This window comes from Formica exsecta, unplaced genomic scaffold (assembly GCF_003651465.1).
Source record: "Formica exsecta isolate Colony F162 unplaced genomic scaffold, ASM365146v1 scaffold233, whole genome shotgun sequence".
Taxonomy (NCBI): Eukaryota; Metazoa; Arthropoda; class Insecta; order Hymenoptera; family Formicidae; genus Formica; species Formica exsecta.
Genome location: NW_021849616.1, coordinates 1305194 through 1318717, shown reverse-complemented (window position 1 = coordinate 1318717; position 13524 = coordinate 1305194). Strand labels below are relative to the sequence as shown.

Genomic DNA, 13524 nt, shown 5'->3' with positions numbered 1-13524 from the left:
CTCTAATAAAAAAATTAAAATATATAAAAATTGAAATATTTATAACTTTGGAAAAAATGCATAGCTAAATATGTTCCAGACGTGTTTGCAAAAAAATCATACATGCATGTTCGCATGCGTGTGTTTTTTAAACACATTTTTTCACCAGTATAAACAGATGATTAATCAATTACTTACCCTCAGGCTAGACCACGTCCATTCGTCGAAGCTGTTGGGGGAGACAATACGGCCATCGTCATTTTGCAGAGAGCTCAGCGACGCTCGGGTCACCAATTCCACGTCCATCTTCGTTCCGCTGTGGTCCCACGTGCCAATTTCAAATCATCCCTCGATGACAATTATAGGACGATGACAACGGCGATAACGGCGACAGCGAATTCGCGGCTGTTGTACTCATCGCGGCGGCAGATCCGCGAGAAGACTGATCGCATGAATGGCAATCGAAAAGTGAATCACCCCATGCACTACCTGTGCCGGTTGTCCGTGATGGTCGCGCCAAGTCAAACCGAAGCTTTATCGTGATAAGGGAAATGGGCCACTCGAAACACTCCCTCTGACTTTATTACCTCGTGTATCTTTTTATCTCTTTCTTTCTTTCCCTCTCTCTTTCCGTCTCCCTTTCGTTTCAATTAACTATAATGCACACTCCTGGTTTTTTATACCTGCAAACTCTACCTGGTGCACAGCATGGCATCGATTGTGAATGATAAAACGATAAGACAGATAGAGAAGATCGAGGAAACAGTTTGTTTCTTCGTTGTCAGGAAAATTGAGATTCTCGTAGCAGGTAAATATGAAAGCAGGTATAATGAAATATAATTCTAAACACTTTTTCGAAGAGTTCACACGGACATCTGAAAGAACAATACCAACAAATATCTCGATAATAACGTAGTTAGAAACATCCGCTCGCTGGCATTCCAGAGAAGATTTGCATTTCTTATTAGAGTCATCGTAAAATTCCCTCTGCGTCGAGAAATATCGATCATAGCTATCTTTTAATGTGCACGTTCTAATTATTTATTTTTTAAACAAGATATATTTTGTATATAATAGGATAACAAGCATTTAAAATATCCTTTTTTTAAATAGTATTTTTGTTTGTACATCCTTTCTCCAGACATCGTCTGAATTGAGTTATCAAGCAATTCATGAAAGCGTTCGATAGGAATTCTCTCGCATTTATTTTTATGAATCTCGTATGCGGCTTTTCTGTTCGCCTTTATAAAAGCTTCGAGAGATAGCCGAAATTGATCGAAAAATAGGTAGATATTTTTGCCAGCCGATAACACATGCACGGCTTTTGCAGAATTACGAAGCACTTTATACCGAGAACGCTATTAGGGATTAAAAATAAATTGCGTGCTATGTTTACCATCTCTTCTTCCCAGAATATTTCGTAAAATATTATCTTTCGCTTATTACCACGTTAATAAATGTTTCATTTTATTATGTTCCAACATAATTTTTTTAATTAAGAATTATTTTAATAGAAAATTTTACATGATTTCAAACTGCAAATTATTATAATAATTGATTGATATCGTGTAAGTATCGAGAGATGCCATATTTAACAAGATGTTAAATTATGTTTTAGATGTATCTTTGCTACTTAATCGTATATTACATATTAATCAAATTACATCATTTTATTATGATAATGCAACAAGGCACGCTTCTAACGTAGTTTACAGTTAGTAAATTGTAGACGAATGGAAGAAGTGAAATCTACAATGGAGTCAAGGAAATATTTTCATTTCCAGTTATGCCACACTGCGGTGAAACATTTTTCGCTGGTCACCACGAACCTTTTCATTGTCCATGCGACGGCACTTTCTCCAGTGTATTCACGCTCGGTGCATCTTTTACTACCGACGTTGTAGCGTAACATGTCTTCAAAAATAATCACACGATAGCTCATATCGTAAAGGATTTACGGTCTATATGGTCTATACGCGAACCGTGATTGTCAAGATCGGCCGATAAACAATAATAATAATAGAGTCTTGAGCAATGATATAGCTAGTATTGATATAGTATTGATATAGACATATAGTGATCTTAATAATCGTACAACAATGCGTGTGTGATTTTGGTAAGTCAGAGAGATCGGCTGTTAAATGCTAACATAATAAGGAGATAGGCCTTGGTTAGTTTTTGGAATGTAATGTCCAATTTAATGTTAATAGCTGTGTGTAATAATGCTTGGTTTATGTAATGATACGTATATATGTGTAATCTTTTTTGGCGATCGCGCTTCAGACGTCAGAGACGGTAACTTTCGAGTTCTGTTAATTACATCCTGCTGTTTTTATTCCTTCCGGATCGGCCAAATCGAGTATCGGTATTTAAGAATTTAAACGATTAGCGAACGATTACTGTCTGTTCGAAAAAGGACGTGTTTAATGGGTCGTTTCGTCGGCGGCGAAACGGTAGAAATAAATATTAAAATTATCAATCGATTATCACGGCGGATGATTCAATTGAATTCCGAGCTACATGTCGAGCGTCTACAAGCCTATTATTTATTGATTTATTTTGATTGAAAGGTTTACTGAATTAATCACCAAAAGCACACTCATTAGTGTCACGTACATGATAGATGCTTAATTAAGCGCTTGATAGATGAGCATTAACTTTGTCGAGTGACAAATTACAATTACTTTCTGTGATGCAAAAATAAGCGTTTTCTAACTCATTTTTACTGTCAATCAAAGAAACTTAACAATTAATCTTCGATTGACAATAAAAAATTAAAAAAACAGTTTATTTGCATTTCAGAAAATAATTATAGCTTGTCGCTACTCAATAAATTTAATACATTTCTATCAAGTGATTCACACACATATAATAAAAATTGAAAAATTACGATAAATAATGACTTCTTTCATGACATTCTTGTTAAGAAATTCTCGACTTTGAATTCGTTAGAGGATTCATTACAAAAATTAAAATCGCAGATTAGCCTGCATATTTCGATTAGTGAAACAACTATATTCTAAGCAATTAATTTTTAATTTATCATCGCAAATGCAATTGTCAATAAATCGATTTTCTTTTGGCGTCGACAATTAAACTTCGCTTTTCTCAATATCTACCTATTAATCGATTCTTCCTCCAATTCAGTATGAAAAGTCAGCCAGCTAACGATTTTCGATTCACCGATAGATCGTGATATACACGACGATTCTTTCAGCAGGTAATACACGTTATTCGGAGGCGCGCACGAAAACTCATCGGCGTGTTTCCCGCAATAAACTACTTTCGTTCGACGAGAGAGACCACTTTCCACCGCCGATATCGCCGTAGCAAGCTCAGCAGGTGCGACGATGAGCGGGTCGTACACCCACGGTTCTTTTTCGATTCGAGTCATGGTGGAGGCCCCAAGGTCTCTCGCGCCGGCATCACGTCTCGGCACGCACGCAACAATATTGCACTCTCTATCGAAGTTTCAATCAGATTCAATGATACTTTTTTACGACTTCCGCCGCGCCGTCTCGTTCGGAAGGTCGAAAGGTCGTTGCGCGCGGAAATTCGTCCGCGATCGCGATTGTTCAGAGAGAGCTATTGTGCAATGATCGCGAGATTTTGAAAACATAGAGCATCACAATCGATTGTTTTTACAATGTTAATTTATTATAGGCGTTATACATAATTGTGATACATAATTTCATTAAATCACAATTTTTCTCTAATTTTTAAAAATCCAAAATGCTAAAATAAATAGATGATACTTTTATCAATCGTAAATTATTGATTTATTAAAGTAATCATAACCGCAAGAATATTATATTGTTAAAAAATTTCATTGTTTTAATCAAACGTTGAGAAATAAGAAATATTCTATAATAATATATTTATAAAAATTGAAAATCAAAAATCTTTATATTGAACATCGAGATTAGATCCTTGAGAAAAATATTCAAAATATCTGTCAAATAACATGGACATTCGAAGAAACGATTTCTTAATTGCTTTAAATACGTATTACGAATAAAGGTTGACAAATGTTTGCAAGATCTTTATCTGAAGAATAGGCTGCTGGGCATTAATTTTCATTCATGCGTAAAATACCATACTTGATCGGGCGATAGATTTCGAGGTGTGCGTGAATTTATCATGTAGGGAATAATGTTAATAACGAAATCGTCAAACGAAACCGTTGCTGGATGCCACGTGAAGATTTTACACTTTTGATGTCAATTTTCACAGCCGTGCGATTTTTCATGTAGAAAGAAGCTAGGTTGACCTCAATTATCTAGTGTTAATTAAAAGAGCCTGACAATGACATAGATTTTACATATATACGAGCGCGATAAGTATAATAATATATAATCAGATTGCCTTTTGGCACGATATATATATATATATATTTATATACACGTGTACATGTATGTATATTCAATTTTGTAAGAGAAATCTACCGTGTGTGTGTACAAAATTTTTCCAAAATTATTTAAAACATTACCAAATCTTTTTCTTTTTATATTTTATTCATTGCACGCAAAATTTTATTTGCGTCTAATGGTTTTTATATATGTGGCTTGTGAAATGATCAATAGCTAAAACAAATTATATGTATAAAAACATTAGATAAAATGTCAAGTATAACATATAGTTATACCACGAGCAATTAAAGATTATTATCGCATTTAATTTGAAAAAGATATAGTCAATTAAATCTTTTAAAAAACAAAATATTTAAAGCGTCGAGACTCTCTCAAGATATCCAAAATTGTTATAATATATAGAAATCTAAGCTAATGTTGATTCTGTCTAATTTCGGATATTCATACACATATAAAACACTGCACGCACACATATATGGACACACCTTTTTTAGAACATCCTGCATACGATTCTTGACTTGATGATGAGTTGGATTCGTAATTATATATTTATTTGCAGGTGATTCAATGAAAGCTTATTTAATGAGATACTTGTCACTGATATTCGACATTTCTTATCGAACGTGAAAAACATGGAAAAACTCATTTGCTGTCAACTATTGCTTTTAGAAGATCTATAGAGCGACCACTATCGCAATCTACGTTAGACGCGATGTAAATGATGCAGAGAAACAAAAAACCACAGCACATAAACGCACATTTGGCTGTCTTTATTAGCAGCTTATCGTAAGTTCCAACAATTTTCGCGACGTGTCACAAAAAAGCGCGAACCGTATCGTTCGACTCGAGTGAACATGTTACTCAGAAGTTGCGACCAGTATTTAATGAGGGGCTTTTAAGAAGTCGATTGGCCGTAGAGTTATCTACTGCCTTTTGATAAAACGACGATAGATATCATGCTTGATATCAACCGCCGTACGGAAATCCTGTGATGCCCATTAGGAATTTTATTTTATCTTTTTCACGCGTTGTGCGCTTTAATGCACTCGAATGTACCGATTATATAGAGAGAAAGAGAGGGTTGTCTATAAAACATTATTTTCGCAAAGCGATTAATAGTATAGAAATAAATAATACATATATATAATATTTATTTATTTAGAAAATGCTATTCATTTACCTAGAAAAAGCTATTTATTTAAAACAAATGAGAATTAATTAATAAAAGAAAATAATTTTAATAATTTTGTAAAAAAAACACGGTTTATTTTTAGATTGAACATAGCGTATAAAATCTATTATCTTAAAATGCGTTTTAAAGATATAAGCGCGGGAAAAAAATTCATAGCTTTTATAAAAAGCATATGATAAAAGGCTTTTATTAGTCACATAGTACACATTTATTTTCAATGTCTACATGTGATACGTTAGACTTTTGTTTACTAACAAAAAGAAAAAAGATACGACGCAAAGATGATAATCCGTTCATTAGCATTAATGCCTATCAGTTGAAACGTGTATATCCATTCAATTTTCAATTAGAAGGACTTTTTGTTCATATTCTTTTAAACGAATTTGCGCTTTTGTGCATGTTAACCGATTTTTTTATTTATACAATTATCAAAAAATAAAAAATGAGTTTAAGTTTTATCTATCTATATATAGTTTTTTTTCTATATATTGTAAATCCAATAAGTCCATCAAAGATTCAAGAAATTTATTGACATATTTTTATGACTTGTAAGCCCAAATTCAAATATTTTCTCGAATCTCAGAGATTTAGAATTTCTCTCATATTGCTACATACAAGTTTCTATTCTACCTATTTATAATCTGAAGACTATTTTGATGTATTTCCTATTATAAAAATAACAAATTACATACTAATTAAGATAACATAAATTATTTCATTTATTGAATCAGAGTCACAAAACAGGCTAAAACTGTGTATATAAAGCCAAAAAAATTTTTTATTGAAACAAAATAGAAATTATAATAAACAAAAAAGAAACAGAAAAAAATAATAAATATTTATCTATAAAATAAATAGAAACATGTATTTAATCAATTGCATTTATTATTTATTACCGTTTCGTATCTAGTTTATTATATATTACTTCGCAATAGAATCCGAATTGCAAAGAAAAAATGACGATATAAAATGAGATGCGATGAAGTCATTGTAAATCGATACTTAAATTAACTTACACAATTTTAAATTGCATAATTAATCCTTTAAATTAAGAAAACATGCGTTGAATTTTTGCGACAGCTCCTGGAGGCAATTCGGTGAAGACTGCATTCCAGTCGTCCACAAAATCTCGTTGAGCAGATTTGATGAATTCCATGGTAAGATTTCGTGTTTCTGTGAAGAAATATTATAATTCAATAAAGAAGCGATTTGTGTGTTCGATGTTCGATAAACTAAATAATTTTTTAAAAATTACATGGGGAAGTGCATTATTTTCGTACTATATTTTGTGTGATCTTTTTAGAGATACAAGTTGAAAAAGATAAAAGCGCCTCCATAGATCTTTTAAAAATATTTTTAAAATGTTTATTATTGTTGTATAAACTTACCATCGTCCATAGCTTTGTCTTCGTGTAATATAACAACTGCAACTTTCAACAATGTACGGATATGAGATTGTAGGATAGCGAGTCCGGCTTGATACAATGTAAGAATACTTCTAAATACAGCTTTATGCTCCTGAAAATCTGCTTTTAAAGGTAACTGTTGAACAAAAACTGGAAATACTTGCTCGAGAGGTAAATTTGAATAATTTGTGATAATAAGCCGTGCAATCGCTCCAACCACGTTATCACGTGCGGCCGCATCTGTTTCTTTTGCAATTGCACATGACAGAGTTGCTAAAATCTGAGGATAATGTCTGTATAATAATTGTTAAGAAATACCAATAACAAAATTATATTTGTCTAATTAATTCCATAAAAATATGCTATGTAATAATTATAAAAATTTTTGAATCGTATTTTATTCTATATATATATAATAAAATTGTGTAGAATAATAATTTATGTGTTCTGTAATGTTTTTGAGATTTTAATTATAGAAAAGAAAGAAAAGTTTAATAATTCTTCTGATACTTCTTGTCAATTTCAAAATACTACACTCGAATTTTCAATATAAGAAAATATTGTTAAATATCAAATAATAATATCAAATGATTTTCAAACTTAAAAATATATAACATTATATACTCAATTACTATTAAATATTAGCTACAAAGGATACGGGTAAACTGTTTCTTTCCCATAAAAAACCAGTTCTCCAATTCCAAAGAAGCAATTACTACGAACTTCACCACAGGGATCTTGGGTTCCAGTTTGTAGAAGAGTCGAAAGTAATTGCTGGATAAACATAGCTGTCATGTGCTTCAGTCCTGGGAAACATTCTGCGATTGTACCAACAGCAAAAGATCTCTGTGCCTCGGAATTGTCCATTTTCTGAAAACATTTGGCTCAGCTGAAACATTGAAATTGCGAATTTTCGAAGAAGTGCAGGCAGAGAAATCAATAATAATACCAGTCTTTTTAGGAGAAGAGGCAACGCAGTCTGAAAGTAGAGCGCAAAGTCTTCTGGCGGAATCACTCTTCCTAAACTAGATAATGTAGTTCCCGCACATTCTACTAATAATTCATCTTGTTCTGCTTCAATATCAGCGCCCTCGACTTCCTCTTCGTCTTGACATGCTGTCCTGCCTGCAATAAACGTTGTAATTCAAGATACATCCGATTTATCAAAACATAATATATATATAGAAATATAGATTGTAAATACCTGTTAGCACATCAACTACGCAATTTACTATAGCTTCTTTATGACCTACACCAAAGATAACATCTGATTTGATTTCTTTTAAAAGTTTCATATATGCTTCTAAACCGCAAATGGCGACCGGCGTTTCTTCATCTAATCTTATCAGTTCCGACAATTTTGGGATAAACATGGAAAGAGCTTTCAACAAAGCTTTTCTGCCTTCATCGGTATTGATTTTCGAGAAATTAAGACAGAATTGTAACAAAGCCTCTATGCTCGCTTTACGTATGTCTTCTTGAGGGTAATTGATCAATTTAAAAATCTCCTCAAAACATCTTTCGAGATACGGCATGAACGCCTCTCTGTAAAATGTAACAATATTCTCGTTAAGTATAACTAATTATCCAATTACTAACTAAAGCTTTTGAAAACTGAAAGACTTACTCTGTGTATTCGGCGATTTCTCTCAAGGCCATTACACTTTCCTCTTTCTCTTCCATATAAGAATTTTCAACGCTATAACCTTCTACATCCTCATCATCGTCTTCGTTATCGGTGTGGTCAATGTCTTCTTCTTCTTCATTTTCAGTTTCGCTGAGATCATCGTAAACTGCAAGCGCATTAGCCTCATCTTTGAAGTGCATCTGCAACAATAATATTAATTGCATCGTATAATTTTCATCTTAATGTTCTCGAATATCATGATTCTCGCAATATTCACCAAAATTCCATCTGAACTCGTTATACTCATTATCATATATTCGACAAGTTCTGGTAACACTATAGCCATGTCCTTCTTCACTACTGTGCTAATAGCGGCGAACAATCCATAAAGAGATTTCCGCACGTCTGGATCGTCTGTACTTCTTAGCAATTTTATTCCAAGATTGAGGAAGGTTTCCGCTAATGGCGCAAAGTGTTTTTCACCTATCGATCTAGCAATTACTCCGAGAGTATCTGAAATAACGAATATATAAATATAATTTTATTGAATAATTATCAAAAAATTAATTAAATAATTAATCATTTTGTTTACTAACCAACTGCTTGAACTTTAAGACACATGTTCTCTGTAGTCGCTTCTGCGGTAAGATAATCATTAAGAATGTTGATGATTGTTTCAAAATACGGTAGCATATGCTCCTTGCTGGCACAGGCGGCGGCACCTACGGCACTTAGAGTGAATTCTTTCACGTTCGCCGACGTATCCGCGTTCAAGATATTGAGTAGCCTCTCCATGAGCTTGGGTAAATATGGCAGGATGCTTTCGTGCAAATTCTCGCAGAACATCTCAAGAGCATAAAACATACGGCCGATCGCATGCGGTTCTTTTTTCTCTTGTTTAATATACAAACAGACCTGATTTAGATATTCGAATAATACAGGTAACAGTTCGGACGAGTATTGCGAAATCTCTGGTTGCAAGTGTTCGGAAAATTGTCCTAAGGCGTAAAGCGCGGCGTTGCGCACTGTAGGTGAGGAATCGGTAATTCCTTGACAGATACATCGTAGGAAGAACTCAAGATAGTTTGAACGAATATATTCGGCACAACCTTCCGCTAATACAGCTATTGCTACATACGACGCCTTCTTCATGTATATGTCTGTGCTTTGAAATCCGGGTTCGATATGTCGTAACTGTAAGATTAATGTCTCTTTATCTTAGATTTGATTTCATGAATATAATAAACACAAAATAATCGCATCAATAATTTATGAATGAGAAATGCATTTAAAAAATATCCAATCAATGTTAATAGAGTTGCATGACATCAAAATGCTATATAACATAATTTTACAAATTATAATTTTCAAAGCAATAATTTTATTTATACTATTTTAAAAGAAATTAAGAATAACGTGTATATATTATCAAACACATAATTATAAAAATTTCTGATGTTATAATAATATTAATAAACTACTTTGAAACTTACCAAATGTGGAAGTAATTTCTCTGGTGGCAAGTGCAACGCGAGTAAGTCTAAGGTCTGAGTACTACTCGTTAAAACAGTATTCTCGCTTTCTGTATTTATATAATCATCATCACTATCATTATCTGGCCGAGTCTTCATAACTACGAATAACATATCTGTAAACAAAATAAATAATTAAACGTCCTTGTCAACGCGCGCTAAACAAACATATTAATACAAATATTAAGATCACTTACCGACGATCGGTTCCACTAATTTATGCTTTACAAGAGCCTTTTTCTTTATCCTCGCTAGCCAGCCAATAAAACTAATTGCTCTAACTTTTATGAGATAATCTAAAGATTCATTAGCGATGATTGCAAGGCACATATTGACAAGAGATTTGACATGAGGTGTTATCACAGCAATCACATTCTCACACAATTCGTCCAGCAATTCAAAGCTTTGAACAGCCATGTCTTCGTGATACGCTTCAGTTAAAGCCTGAATTGTGGCCATTACACGAGGCATCATATTAACATAAGTATTTATAATCTGAAATTGAACATATTTTCTTCAATATTTTGCATCAAGATTCGAAATAACAATTTATCACATAATACTAACAACTTCATCGTGTTTAACTACAGGAATAAGATGTCGCATTGTATTCAAAACAAAAACAGCAACTGGCTGTCCCAAATTCTGAAGACTATTCAATGTCTGAGCAAGAAGCAGCGCCAAAGATCTAGCATGTGAAGTGTAGGCATCTGGTGTAACTTCTGTCATAATCGATAAAGTATGGAGGCCTAGCTAGAAAAAAATTTTTGATATCATAAAATAATTGGCAAACTTTTGAAATACCAAATTAAAATAGTTTATAAACCTTTATTAAAATATACTTTTTTTATATCATATACTTTATATCATTTTGATAAAAATTGATATTTTACTTACCTCTTTAATTTCCATATTTTCACTAATGACTAATTGTTGTACGTAATGTATAACTTCTGGCCAACTATTGGTAGGTAATTCATGCTTAACAATGACACCTACTAACTGAGCTATACTAGTTCTAACAGACTTTACTGATTCGTTTCCTAAAGCCTGAAAAAAAATATAGTAGATATATTAAGAAAGAATTGAAATAATTATATAATTAGAAATGTTAAATTATGATCTTGAATTCTCTTTAATATCTTTGCTTCGTATCATATAACAGCAAATAAAATTGTATAGAATTTATATTTTAACTAAAATTCATGTTGTATTGTCAAAAAGCAATACAAATTTATGAAATAATTTAAAATATCTAAGAAATATGTATACCTAGAAATATTAAAATATTTTTAAATAATCTTATTAATGATATAAAAATTTATGATTTAAACCATTAAGATATAATATATAATAAATAAATAAATAAATTTCTCACCTGTAAAATAATTTTTTTAACTTCGCTACGTATAGGTTCAGATAATTTTATCCAATTCTTTCCTTTAGTATATCGTCTTCTAAGAATAAGAGCTGCATATTGCCTTACCTAAATATATATTTTCTATCACATATTTATTGAAAGAAGAGTATACGAAAATCAATTTAATTCTGTCTAAAAACAAACCTCTGGATTCGCCGAGGTCACTATAAGTTGGCACAAAGTTGGTATATTGTCTGAATTCTGAAGAACTTTTTTAAGTTCCACAGTTGCCTGAAATAAAATATAAAATATTATTTTGGATTAGTAAAATGACAATAGGCAATTATTATTATAAGAAACACTTTGAGTCTAATTGCACATATACACATAAATAATAATAATTAATAATTATAATACACTAAAATAATAATATGAGTGTACAAGTGTGTAGAAATTATTTTGCGAATAGTGCAATCAGATCGAGAAGAGAATTCTGCACATACAACCGAGAGAGAAAATTAAACGAATATTGGATATAATCTTTTAATTCATATTTTGTTTAAAAGCAATTCAAACGGAACGAAACACGTGTTTTCATTATTACTACATCCGACCGATTTGACAAATCCTTGCAAGCGAATAAAGATTTACAAACCTGTTGTATAATGGCATTATCAGACACGAGCAGATTCAATAATAAGCGCTCCATCTTTTTATTGTAGTAAAGAGAAAAATTCACTTGACAGTACACGCGTACGAGGATTAACCCGGCTATTATTCACCGCCGCCATTCAGACCAATATAGACTTTCAGAACATTATGGTTGGGAGGTTGGAACTTGGGACTTGGGACCTGTTGGTGACGTCGGTAAGGGTGCGTTCGAAAATTATCTAGGGTAAAGTAGCGTTTAATTGACCAATTAGTATTGTATAAAAGGAGCAAAGATTTCTTTGTCCTGATTGGTCAATTCAATACTACAGTACCTCATGAGTAGCATTTTCGAACACAGTGACGACGTTTCGGCGCATGCGTCTCATCGTCTAAACAACGGTTATGCATTTGACGTCACAAATGCTTTGAAGCGTTTGAATAATCAGAGTCGAATCGGGACGAAGAAATCTTTGCTCCTTTTGTGATCCTAATTGTGCGATTCAAAATGTAATTTGTAACGCGAGTGCGGTGTATTCCGAGATTTGCATCGTCGACGACGCGAATTCTCGTGATTGAAGAAGCGGTGATGGAAAAAGCGCTAACATTTCGTTGATCTACGATTTAGAAGCTGTGGACGCGCGCGAAAATAACCACTGCATTCATCCGTAACGATGAGAATACGATAATTGGTACGTATACGAGTAAGATTTTTCTATTAATTGCAACGAAAATTAAACTTATGTACTATATATACTATATATATATACAATAACTATATATATGTATCGTACCGAGTACGTGGAAAAAAAGAATTGTGCATTGAACAGACTTGATACTTTAGTAATCTAATAAATAACTTTAGTATAATCGCGTTTGTAATATACAGCTGAGAAATTTAGCTATACATAATAGAATGTAAAATTAAAATTTAATATTTGCAATATGACTAAATCTTTAAATCCTAAATTTGAAACTACTTATTTCTTCTTATTTCCTTATTTTAAAGTAATACTTTCTCAATTAACTAATTAATTTTTAATCGATTAATTACAATATCTTTTTTATATTAAATAATATTGCATGATTATTCAATATAATGAACAATTTGTATTTCGTATGTTGTATCTAAGCCGATTTATATTGCCGTATTATTGCATATTACCAACAATCGGCCATATATGTATCCTTTTCAATTATCCCCAGCCTCCAAACACGACAGAGTGGCTTTCAAATAGTATTTGGTTGATGCTTTCTCTAATATAGAGAGCGAGATTTCGTTTTACCTACTGATAATAAAAACTTTTCCCCTTTGCTTTATAATTTGACGAACATAGCACAATTTTTTATTGCTTATATAATATTTAAATTATATATTATTACTATATTATATTATATATTACATTATAT

At 32.2% G+C, this 13524-nt stretch overlaps 1 protein-coding gene across 2 annotated transcripts; it reads right to left on the bottom strand.

Annotated features, from left to right (window-relative positions):
• Positions 1 to 6236: 6236 nt before the first annotated feature.
• LOC115235743 (importin-4-like) lies at positions 6237 to 12175 on the bottom strand. Of its 2 annotated transcripts, XM_029807690.1 has the most exons (15): positions 12122 to 12175; positions 11671 to 11757; positions 11485 to 11592; positions 11004 to 11156; positions 10674 to 10859; positions 10304 to 10601; positions 10068 to 10222; positions 9171 to 9768; positions 8852 to 9087; positions 8575 to 8774; positions 8152 to 8492; positions 7897 to 8072; positions 7606 to 7817; positions 6930 to 7240; positions 6237 to 6714 (listed from the first exon to the last, which is right to left on the bottom strand). In XM_029807690.1, the coding sequence occupies exons 1-15, from the start codon at positions 12173 to 12175 to the stop codon at positions 6590 to 6592; spliced, it is 3240 nt and encodes a 1079-aa protein (XP_029663550.1). In that variant the 3' UTR covers positions 6237 to 6589. The 2 variants fall into 2 exon arrangements, with proteins under 2 accessions (XP_029663550.1, XP_029663551.1); XM_029807691.1 differs by lacking the exons at positions 11485 to 11592; positions 11671 to 11757; positions 12122 to 12175 and having other exon boundaries at positions 10674 to 10855; positions 11004 to 11143.
• Between the last annotated feature and the right edge of the window lie 1349 nt (positions 12176 to 13524).

What these genes read in the sequence shown, in the direction of transcription:
- LOC115235743 (XM_029807690.1), bottom strand. Translation starts at nt 12,175, where the DNA reads ATGGAGCGCTTATTATTGAATCTGCTCGTGTCTGATAATGCCATTATA. An exon ending in ATAATGCCATTATACAACAG is followed by an intron (nt 11,758 to 12,121) that starts GTTTGTAAATCT and finishes ATTTTATTTCAG; the next exon opens with GCAACTGTGGAACTTAAAAA. An exon ending in CGAGTTCAGATGGAATTTTG is followed by an intron (nt 8,775 to 8,851) that starts GTGAATATTGCG and finishes TTATTGTTGCAG; the next exon opens with ATGCACTTCAAAGATGAGGC.